The 12,116-nt window shown below is 42.9% G+C and overlaps 1 protein-coding gene across 1 annotated transcript in view; it reads right to left on the bottom strand.

The window, feature by feature from the left end:
* The window catches only part of CTR9 (CTR9 homolog, Paf1/RNA polymerase II complex component), a 38,153-nt gene that overhangs the window by 16,615 nt on the left and 9,422 nt on the right, over nucleotides 1–12,116 (bottom strand). The window contains exons 6-13 of the mRNA XM_029582747.1: nucleotides 11,296–11,444; nucleotides 9,754–9,861; nucleotides 9,325–9,432; nucleotides 8,701–8,937; nucleotides 7,947–8,036; nucleotides 7,730–7,858; nucleotides 6,240–6,423; nucleotides 160–248 (exon numbers count right to left, since the gene is read on the bottom strand). Of these exons, the coding sequence (XP_029438607.1) occupies nucleotides 160–248; nucleotides 6,240–6,423; nucleotides 7,730–7,858; nucleotides 7,947–8,036; nucleotides 8,701–8,937; nucleotides 9,325–9,432; nucleotides 9,754–9,861; nucleotides 11,296–11,444 (1,094 nt within the window). The remainder of the gene's footprint in view (nucleotides 1–159; nucleotides 249–6,239; nucleotides 6,424–7,729; nucleotides 7,859–7,946; nucleotides 8,037–8,700; nucleotides 8,938–9,324; nucleotides 9,433–9,753; nucleotides 9,862–11,295; nucleotides 11,445–12,116) is intronic.

Genomic DNA, 12,116 nt, shown 5'->3' on the forward strand with positions numbered 1-12,116 from the left:
CCTTTCTACATATCTATCAAAATCAAATGTATATGTACAAATAATGCTAGAAATGAAAGAGTCTAAGCTACTTTACAAAGTCTGTAAATATTTTCTGTTTAAAATGACTTGATATCAAGGTTCATCCCCACAATGAAAATCGCCCAAATTCCTACCAACCTGATTGATCTGCAAAGCTTCTTTAAACCAATCAGAAGCTTCATAAAAATTTCCTTTATCTCGAGCCATAGCTCCTAAACGCAAATAGCCTGAGGGGAAAAAGGAGAAATTAGTTCTTACCTGATAATTTCCTTTCCTTGAGTCCAGTCAGACCAGGCCAAATGCATGGGTTATATCCACCAAACCAGCAGATGGCAGCAGAGTAACAGGCTTGCTGATGTCACCTTACATAGGCTCCCGTGCTGTCCTCTGCCTGTTAGCATCCTGTAACAAGCTAAGAAAAACAAACATACTAAAAACAAACTTTCCCCTCCCCCAAACCACATGTTGGAGACAGGATTCTGGCAAGCTGAAGACAGCACGGGAGCCTATGAAAGGAGACATCAGCAAGCCTGTTACTCTGCCGCCATCTGCTGGTTTGGTGGATATAACCCATGCGTTTGGACTGGTCTGGCTGGATAAAGAGGAAACGCACACTGATAATCAGCCAGATCAAAATAAAAACAGTAAACATATTACTACATTACAAAAAACCCAAATGCCTAATGAATTTCCATCTAATAACAAAAATGATGTTAAAAACGTCTATCTGTAAACTTTTACAGGTAAACTCTAGCATGCTTAATTAAGCTCAAGGTAAAATGCTAAACTTTTTACAAGTTATTTTGCAGCTGGGTGCTGTACATAAGCTATAAATAGTCATTTAAAAAAGGCAAGAGCCTCACAACTAGAAGGCCTCAGGCTACTGTCAATCATAGCCAAATTGACTTCACTCCCCTACATCCTAAGTCACTTTCCTCTAGCATTGCTGTGGCATGAACTGAAAGGTAAACTCAGGTAAGGAGAATTAAAAAATAACCAAAAAACAAAACAAAACGGGGAACAGAGTCACATACAACAATATTTTTTTACCATTCCATACATTTTCTAATCACACTGACCTCCAAAATTCTCTCCTCCAACTGGCAGACTGAACCAAAAGTCAAACAAGTGAGTCAGGCACTTACTCACCCGACAATTCAGATAAAAAAGTAAAACAATATCCAACAAAATAAACCTCCTAAAACAGGAATGGGCAAACCTGAGGACCACCTTGGGGTAGGGATATTGTATGATGGGCCACATGGCCCTCTGTCCCCCTTCAAAAATATGATCCACGCTCCCTAGTCACTTTCTCCCATCCCATCTCGCCATCCTTCCCCTCCACACCAACTCAATTATAATCTGGGGCTCCACCTATCACCTCCAAACCCAGAAGAAAAGGTTTTTACCAGGCAAACAGCTGATCCTCACAGTTTCCTCCATCATGTAGCCTAGCAGCTCAGATTCAAATTGCAGAGCTGCTGTGAAAGATAATACAGTGCTGGCCAGAAGCAGATTAGAGGTCCCCGGTGTCTGGCTGGCCTGTGGGTAATCCCAGGATGACACCGAGGCCATCCACCTGTACCATGTGCTTTAAAGCAATTCTGCGATCTCAAGTGGAGTAACTAGGAAACAGCTGTCTAATCTTTTCTTCGGCTAGAAGGAAGGTTGGACAGCCAATTTCTCTCATGATCATGGTTGGGCTCCAAGTAGCCCATGGATTCACAGCAAGTGGTTAATATATACATAGTAAAATAGCAATGATAGCACATAAAGACCAAAACGGTCCATCCAGTCTGTCCATGAAATGGCTCACGATAGAATTAACCTGCACGGCGCGGCAGTCACTACGTGTTTGGTTAAAGGTGGCAACTGCTGCTCCGTGCAGGTTACTCCCATGCAGAAACGTTACACCTAATCTCAACATAGGTTAATATAAAGCAACAGAGCACCTGGGCTGAATAAATGCACAAATAGCCCCCCATATACCCAAAAGTATATTGAATTAGAAGCCAAAAAATGTCCGATTAGAAACTTTTATTTATGGAGACGTAGTCTTTTTTTAAGCAAGCTCCAGCACGCGCCGATGGCCCCCGACACATAACTTTACTTCTGCTATGGATGCCGTGTAAGTTATAAAGGAAAATTGGTTATCTGCTAATTTTCATTTCTGGAATACCAAAGATCAGTGCAGACAAGTGGGTTTATGCCTCCCTGCCAGCAGATGGCAGCAGAGAACAAAACTTTGAGGCACTGCTACATATCCAAGAGCGCCTCCTGCAGTTCCTCAAGTATTGACTTGTACCCAAGCCAAGATTAATCTTTAAACCCCTCTAGTGGGCGAGAGTAACAGTTGGGCTTCTAAACCCCCTCAACTAACACATCCAAACCAATGTACACTGCCAAACAGCACTGAAAAAGAAAAACTTGTGCAGGAAATGTGGCAGGAAAATCAGTCTTTCGGCATCGACGGGGTGAGTCTCTGGACTGATCTCTGTTATTACAGGAATGAAAATTAGCAGGAAAGAACCAATTTTCCTTTCCTGAACATACCCAGATCAGTCCAGACAAGTGGGATGTACCCAAGCACCCCTAAACTGGGCAGGAACAAAGACCAACACGCAGAACATTCTCACTAAAGAACACCTTGTCTTGTGCTCTCACATCCAACAGGCAATGTCTCGAGGACCACACCTACAAACCTCCTGGGGTGACAGCAGCTGACAGCGCTCCTGTGGAATGCACCCTAAGCCCTACAGGCAACTGGTGACCTCTACAACTATAAGCCAAGCAAATTGCCTCCTTAAGCCACAGAGAGATGGTAGCCTCCACGGCCTTGTCTCCTTTCTTTATGCCACCCAAAAAGTACAAAAAGGTGATCGGACCAGCAAAATACTTCCAAATACCGCAACAGGATCCTTCGCACGTCCAGAAGGTGTAGCTCCCTGTCCTGCGGGGAATCTCTTAACCATTCCAGAACCCCCGGAAGCTCCGACCGATTAAGATGAAAAGAGGACACCACCTTCAGCAAAAAGGAGGGAACCGTCCGCAATGTGACCTTGTCATTGTAAATCCTTGACAAACGTATCCCTGCAGGACAAAGCCTGCAACTGCGAAATCCGTCTAGCAGAACAGATAGCCACCAGCACCACCATTCCGGGATGCACCTCCATGAGCCTCAGAACATGACCGACAAGGGGCTAAGGAGAGAACATATACATAAGAACCCCTGTCGGCCAAGAACACACCAGAGCATCTAGGCCACCGAACCTACCTCCCTTCGGCAACTGAAAAATCTCATTGTCTTCGCAATGCTTCAAGTTGCCATGAGATCCAGCTGGGGAATGCCCCACCTAGCACATATGTGATTCCAAGATTCCTGAGAACTCCCATTCCCCTGGGTCCAGTTGTTGCCTGCTGAGGAAATCTGCCTGCACTTTGTTGACTTCTGCCACATGCGAGGCTGCTATGCCCTAGAGATGGTGGTCCACCCAAGCAAACAACTGTCCAGCTTCCAGCTCCACCACCTGATTCTTCGTTCTGCCTTGGTGACTGGTGTACGTCACCGCTATCGAATTGTCTGAAAATACATGAGCCATCCATCCCCTGACCAGTGGAAGGAAGGCTTCCATGGCTCTTCGGCCCACCCTCGTCTTGAGATGATTGATGAACCAGGACTTTTTCTCTGAAGATCAAAGCCCTTGATCCAAGCACACTGCCCCCTCAACCTTTGAGGCTGGCATCCGTGGCAACCATCACCCAGTCCAGGGGCTCCAGATCTACCCCGTTTCCAAATTGCGACATGACAGCCACCACGATAGACTGGACCTGGATTCTCGTAGCAGGGGTAAATGCAGATGATGCTCTTCCGACACTGGATTCCACCTCAACAGAAGCATGCATTGAAGAGATTGTATATGTGTGAATACCCATGGCACCAAATCCAATGTGGACACCATGGACCCCAGAACTTGCAAACAGTCCCACGCTATTGGAACCGAAAGCCTCAGATGACATCACCTGCGCCTGTAGTTTTACCACATGGCCTGTCGAAATGTCTACCCTGCCCTTCTGAGTATCGAAGAGGGCCCCCAGATATACCAAAAAGATTCGGTCGGCTCCAGGTGACTCTGTCATATTTATGATCCAACCCAGTGACAGCATGGTGTTCATTACTCTCTGAAGAGACCGCTCCCATTCCGCCTCAGACTTTGCTCGAATGAGCCAATTGTCCAGGTACGGATGCACCAAAATTCCTTCCTTGCAATGGGCCTCTGCCGCCACCACCACCATTACCTTGGTGAAAGTGTATCGTGCCGTCACCAGGCCAAAAGGTAATGCCCAGAATTGCTAATGCTGTCCCAGCATCATAAACCAAAGAAACCTCTTATTCTCTTTCCGATTAGGAATATGCAGGTACGCTTCTGACAGGTCCAGGGATGCCAGGAAGTCTCTCTTGCCCACCATGGGCATTTGTAAACGTAGAACCTGAAGGGTTTTGTTCACCTTATGCAAATTGAGAACGGGACGAAACATGCCCTCCATTTTTTTTTTTTTCCTGGGAACCACAAAGAAAATGAAGCACCTTCCCTGCCCTTGTTCCTCCAACAGAACGGGAAATCTAGCAACCTCTAGCACCGAACAGTCCGAGGTAATCTTTGCCCACTCCTTGTAAACACTAGACAATCTGCCCCCTTCTACACAGGAGTGGGGAATCCTGGCTTCATTGTGCTGAATTTCCGCCATTGGTCCCTTGACCGACCCATCTCTGGGAGACACAGCAGCAGAGGTCTTTCCTGGCCAATACCTGCACGAATCCCAAAAACGGGAATGAGCTGGAAAAGCCTTCTTACTGGGCCTCTTATCACCAGGCAACCTGTTCCTTTTTGACTCCCCTAACGTCTTCATTAGCTGATCCAAATCCTCCCCGAAGAGGACTTTCCTCTTGAACGGGAGATTACAGAGCTGGGACTTGGAGCATATATCCGCCGTCCAATTGCGCACCCATAGAAGCCTATGAGCCGCCATCCCCAAAACCATGCTCCTAGCTGAGGTGCACACCAAATCATACAATGCATCTGCCACATAAGCGACTCCCGACTCCAGGCCAGCCACCTGCAAGGCATCGCCATCTCCAGTCGCTGCCTGTTCCTGGGCCTTCTGTAGCCAACAGCTCCCCCATCCAAGGTCCTATCACCATCTGGCCCATGACAGCCTTTCCTGCAGAAGCACTTCTACTTTTGTTTTTTTAAACTTAATTAACCAAGGCAACCCTTGGTATACTTCCCTGAAAGCTCTGCTGGCACCAGAGAGGGTCCCCTGGCAATCGGACCATCGGCATATTGTGGGCAAAGCCCAGGCAGGGTTATCCAACCCCACCTGAAGGATGGCTCACGAAGGCGCCTAACAACGCAGGAAGCTTCTGCAGTCTTCTCCTAATCTATCAATCCCTATTTATTTCATTAATATCTTTTTTTTTTTTTAAACTAGACTGCAGGTTTGCACCTCTACCAACTGCTGGAGTCAGAGAAATACTGAGGGGACTACAGGTGGCGCTCTCGGATATATGTAGCAGTGCCTCAAAGTTTTGTTCTCTGACTCCATCTGCTGGTAGGGAGGCAAAACCCACTTGTCTGGACGGATCTGGGTATATTCAGGAAAATGAAACTAGGCAGATTGGCGGACTTTTAAGGGTTGGGGATAACTGAGGGGAGTGAAGGCTATTAAACGAGGGAGTTTGGAAAACCTCTCTCAAATGGCATCCACGCACACCACTTTTAAAATCTGATTTACGTGGTAGAAGTTGTATTTGCTTGCCCCCACTTAAAATTTGTCACACGTGCGCACAGCCAGGCTATTTCATAATATGTGCAAGTTAGAAAATAGCTGCATCTCTGAGCGCAGGCCGACGAAGGCGCGCATATGTGCACCAGTTTGAAAGTTTACCACCCCTCTGTTTTCATAGCATTTAAAGGGGGAAAAAAAAATGCCTGGTGAAAAATAGACAAACCATTTTCAAATATGTATAAAGTGTGGTGTACAGGGTATTCCCCTACACAGTATCTGCCTTTTCCAGTTTTCTGAGTTTGCAGACAGCAAAATCAATACAGCACTCATTTCAACATTACAACTTAGAAATTAGTATCCCTGTATAAGAATATTTTCTCTCTCTGTTCACATAAATTGTTTTACTAAAAACATATTCCAGCATGTCTTACAGTCCACGTAATTAGGATGCTCTCTTAGAATGTTCTTGTACAGCTTTTCAGCTTCATGAAATTCACACATAGCTTCGTAGAGCCGGGCCAGGTTATAAGATGTCGTGACAGAGATAGCATTATAATAGTGCTCGTCATGTTCAGCCTCTGCCTTAGCACGATCTAACGATGCCAAAAAATATTTCTGAAAGAAGACAGAAGAAATAAATATAAAAATATGCCAGTAGGGTGCATTGTAAACAAAATTAATGCAAGCCTAATGGGTTACACACTACATGTAGGAGATCTTGTATGAACATTACGTTCGCCTGTAATTTTCCAGATACACCATACCATAGTTAACAATATGCACCACAAACTTCTCTGCCAAAATGGCATGATACCTCTAGCTCAACCAAAAACAGAGTGAGAATAATGACTATTGTATGCTTGACTGTATCGGCGACTCTTATGTTGTATTTAAATTAGCCAACACAAATTCAGAAATTTGTGAAATGACCACATGATTAAATATAAGGCAGAGTTGAGATATGCGTGAGCTAAAACGATGATGCCTATTATGACGGTCATAAACATACAGTAGTCGAATATCATCCATAATCAGTGCGTCTATAATTTTTGGGCATTTCTGAATTTGTGTTGGCTAATTTAAATACAACAATGATACCTCTAGCACCATGAAATGATATGCACCCCAATTCTGCAGCTGCCTTGAGCTGCCATGCCACTGGCTCCAAGAGGAGGAATAGCCTAGTGGTTAGAGCAGTGGACTATGAACCAGGAGACCAGGGTTCGAGTCCAGCTGTCGCTCCTTGTGATCTTGGGCAAGTCACTTTACCCTCCATTGCCTCAGGTACAAAAACTTAGATTGTGAGCCCTCTGGGGATAGGGAAATAACTACAGTACCTGAATGTAAACCGGTGTGATATCTCAGATCGAATGTCGGTATATAAAAATAATAATAAATAAATATACTTCCGCTGGTGCAGATCCCTGCTCACTTGGTCTCTTTTTCCTACACCTTCAGCAGGACTGTGCAGTCGGAGGATGCAGTGCTGCCAGGTACTGCAAAATCACAGCAGCCCCACCTGTTCAAATTCCCAAAGTCTGAATGCACAGGGTTACCTGCTGGGTCATGCAGGGCCAGTTTTAGGAATGTGGGACCTGTGCAGTCACACAGGGCATGGTGCTTTAAAAAGGTTATAGGGTGAGCCAGCACTCTCATAAGCCTTCTTTCCTTACTATATTCTATACATAAAATTGTGGTAAACTAATCTCTTTTGCAAATCCTTCCTTCATATGAGAATGGGAGCATTTTTCGATGTGAGAACTTATTTAATGATAATATGTTTATATAGTATATTAGTTCTTTATGAAATCTAATGTATCCTTCTCGGTATACTGATGGTAAAAGGGCAAGTTATTAAGCATTAAAAATAATAAATAGGTCAACCTGAGCTATTTAATACCATAGAAATGAAATTCAATACCTTTGCTTCGCCTAGATTTCCAAGTCGAAAATGGAGGGCACCCACATTATTCAGAATTTCTGGTGGGACATCCGCCTGCACTTTTTCCTGAAGGATGCGAGTTGCTGTGCCATAGGCAGAGAGGGCATTCTGTACAAATACAAAAGAAATATTACAGCACTGCATACCTTCTTCCATTGTTACTTGATAATAGTCATTTCCTGAAACTGCACGGTACCTGTATATCTGTTTGCTCTAAGATTTGGGCCACTTCAATCCATGCTTCAACATCATCTGGGTACTGCTCAGTCACTTTCTTCAAATGGCTCTGAAGCAAACAAAAATAAATAGCCACACAGAAAAAAAAACCCCATACACAAAAAGCAAGGAAAGCTGACCAAAGGTTATCAAGATATAAAAAAACATACAGAAAAGCTGAGGTTCCAGAAATCTGATGTTTCACTTGCATGAGTTAACATTCGTATTTTAGAGATACTTATTACCTCCGGAATCTGGGATGCCTACAGGCAGCCTGGACTGTTTTGGGGACTGTTTTTCCAAGAGGATTTGCATGCAGAAAAAAAAAGTGTGCTTTATGTATGTAAATGGACTTTTTAAAAACTTGCTCCTGGTAGAGAGGGAGGGGGGTGCATGCACACTTTTACGTGCACTCAAAAAAAAGAGTTCCTGGGGGGGGGGGGGGTGGAGTTCGGGGCTGGGAAACCGTTTACGCGCACACATCAGATTTTCAGAAGTCTGCACGTACATTTATACCTGCTCCCAAGCATGAATGCTGTGCTAGGGGATGCTCATTTTCAAAAAGTTATCCAGCTACATGGCTTTTGAATAAATCGACCTCTCAGCTTCTTTTGCCTTACCCCCAAGATCTCAAATTCATCAGCTTAAAAAAAACAAAAACTTATGCGTTAAATATGTAGTTTATGACAAATAATGTACAGCACCGCACGTTGTACAAAAGGAAGAGAAGGTACCTTTGCAATGTCTCTCTTTTCCTGGTCCTCCGATGCAGCATAAAGAGACCCAAGAATTTTCATCGTTTCGTAGTTGTTGGGATATGCTTTCAACACCTTCTCAAAGCACTGTGATGCATTCTCTTTGTCTCCTCTGTAAATGTACATCTGGCCTAACCCAAAAAATGGTAGCACAAAGGAAGAGGAGGCAAACTGAGTGGCTTGATAGTAGTACTGGAAAGCTTGATCATAATCTTCCTGGAGTTTAAAGAAAGACACAAGAGAACAAAACAGTACTGGTAAGGTTATAGAAAGCAGGATTCGTTAATCCAGGGTTTCCCAGCCCTCTCCTGGAGGCACACCTATCTCTAATGAATATGCATGAGACAGATTTGCATACATCGGAAACCCAGGGCATGCAAATCTCTCTCATTGTGGCAATGCTGAAGATATCTGCCTGGATAGCTGTGCATCCAGGAGGGGGTTAGGAAGCACTGTGTTACTCTGTCATTTTATAGATTTTAAGTTAGCAAAAGATGTAATACCTAAAAACTCAGTAGTGAATACTACGACGTGCATATACATGCACACACATTGGTACATGGAATAGTGGAAGGCAAAGGAGGCTTCCTATGTCCACCTCACCTGTACATGAAAGGACCTGGCTAGCTGGTAGCAACTTTCAGCCTGCATAGCTTCCACCTCTGTGTTATGGAACGCATGGAGCGCCAAGTGCTGCACCTTGCTGTAATCCTGAAGAAGAAATACAACAGAAACTTAAAGAAGAAAATAAAATTCACACACACAATAAAGAGTCTGATTTTTATAATAAAATCAGAATCTATCAATCACTTCACATTCTGAAAGTTGGATAAATGTAAAACCTTTTTCTACAATATTATCTTTCAATAATTCTTATGTTGGTCCAAGAATGGGAAAACACAGCCTGCAAAGAACTAAAAAAAATCCATTGGAAATGAGGAATGACTGGGCACTGCAAGTGATCACACTTTTATTCTGACTGTATGACCCCTCCCCCCCACACACATACAGTACAATAATCATTTATCTTACCTTTTTGAAGAAAAAGTGATTAGCCAAATGATTCAACACCATCGGGTTACTGGGATCTATTGTATAAGCTCTGGAGAGCAGCTGAACCCCATTTTTGATGGAATCAGCCTGAAATACATACGGATTAGCAGCATTACAATACAGCAAAACCATAACACAAGCCTTCAGTTTTAACCACGCTAGCACTGGGTTTGCCAGACGGCTCAGAAAACTTCCTGCAGCTCAAACTTCAATAAAGTCTTTAAAAGGTATCTAACTATTTAAACAGAAACAGGATGTAATATCCAGTTCCTCGCGAAACTGCTATGTAGCTGGTTAGGTTACTGCTGGCTAGACTGAAGCAGATTTTTAACCACAACTTGTTAGGCTGCACATGAAAACCTGCTTCAGCCTAGGTGGCTGGATCACAGCTGTTACTCCCGCAGTCAGTAACAGCCTGGGGAGTTAGCCGATTAGCACTGACGTTTGAGTGCGGGTCAGCTACGCTGCCTGCGCCCCCAACCCAATTCTCCTCCACAGAACCACCCCACGTTTGAGCAGAGGAAAAAAAAAAACCTCGCACTTAACTCCCTGCTTAGGCAGCTAGATCCCTTTTGAAAATTGCCCACAAAGAGGCAAACATGGCAAGATAAGGTTTTTGGCTTTTGTTACTCGTTTAGAAACTATTATTGTGCACGTAGAATTATTTTTGTCACAATGTTGTTTGAAAACTTTGACACCAATGTACGAAGCAGAGAAAGTCTCTGTAGAATCGGCTTGACATTGTGAGATTTGTCTTATTTATTTATTTATTTAAGTTTTTTATATACCAACATTCAAGACGGTGGTCCCATCATGCTGGTTCACAAGAAACAGGGGTGAAATTATAATAAACTTTACCATTTAAACAATAGTGCAGAAAAGCAGTTACATATAACAAGGAAAACAATAACTTGGAATGAGAAGGGAAATGGAGATTAGATTGTGCAGGCCATTTACATAAAAATACAAAATGATTCCCAGGGTGATTTTCTTGTGAAAAAGTCCTGAGGTGTCGTTATGGACCTTCGTTTTCCATTTTTATTTTATTTTTTCCTGTGAATTACAATGTTCTAGCAAAAAATAAAATCATTGGAAAAATGACTGCTCCATTGATTTTTCCCCTGTGTGTTTAACAGTCATTTTTCCAATGATTTTATTTCTGTTAAGAGCATTGAAATTCCCAGAAACAAAACAAAAACTGAAAAAAAACAAAGGCCCCTACACACAGTTAGGTTTTGCAGGAAATCACGTTTTTTTTGCACGTATACATAAGCTACAGCAACATTTCTGAGTTGCAGCTTTTTGAGCTCATTAGCAATCCGAGAAATAATCACAAGTGGAAAATAGCACCCGTTAAAACTCAAACACAATGGCTCATGCTGTTTTTGTTTCAGCACAGCTCAGGAAAAGGTTGGTTAGGATGGACAGGTCAGATGCAAGTTTGTAGAGCAGTGTTGCAAACAATACTAATGAAATTAAGTTACCTGGTAACCGTGTAATACTGTGTAGTACTGTACACACCTCTTTATTATTAAGCTCCAGGACAGCCAATCCAACCAAAGCTCCCACACACTTGGAATTAAGTTCCAGAGCCCTGCTGAATGCCAAGCGAGCTTTCTCCAGCTTATTCAGCTTCACAAAACAATGGCCCATACCTAACCGAACCTCAGCTAGAAAATAAAAGGCAAGGAATTATCAGGAAGCGTAATTAAAAAGATTTTGTTGACTTTTTTTTTTTTTTAACTTATTAGTTAAGAGCAAAGAGCTGTAAAAACTTGGAGACTCAAGATCAAAAGTTCACCTTTACCACTTACGGTCCGTGCAAGTCAAAAGTACTATGTTCTAATAATGCATTTTGATTACAAAATCAATTTTCTGCAAGCAAACCAGCTGTTAGATTAAAAAAAGTGCTGAGAGAGATTTGTTAAGATCTCTCAATCCCCTTCAATTTAAAATAATAAGAGTTAAAAGAACAGCTTTTTTCAAAATCTATTTTCTAAAAAGAAAAGTAGCTTTGGACGTGAACATCATTGCTAATATAATTGTTTTTACATCTCTCTGAATACATGTTCCCTTTCACTCTGGACATCCAACTTCTGCCAACTCTCGGCCCCGACTACAAGAACTCTCATGTCATTGCAACTTCTTCAGGAAGGGGACCCCCAAATCCTGGAGTTTTTTTGTTGTACAGCACTATGCCTAAACAATAACACTATATAATTAAATAATGCTACTATTATACTGAGTAGCATAGTAGTAGCCATGACTAAGTATCTGAAGACTTGCCAAGGAGTCAAACCCCATTAAACAACCTAAAAATCAAAAACAGCTTGACGAAAGAC

This window comes from Rhinatrema bivittatum, chromosome 17 (assembly GCF_901001135.1).
Source record: "Rhinatrema bivittatum chromosome 17, aRhiBiv1.1, whole genome shotgun sequence".
Lineage (NCBI taxonomy): Eukaryota > Metazoa > Chordata > Amphibia > Gymnophiona > Rhinatrematidae > Rhinatrema > Rhinatrema bivittatum.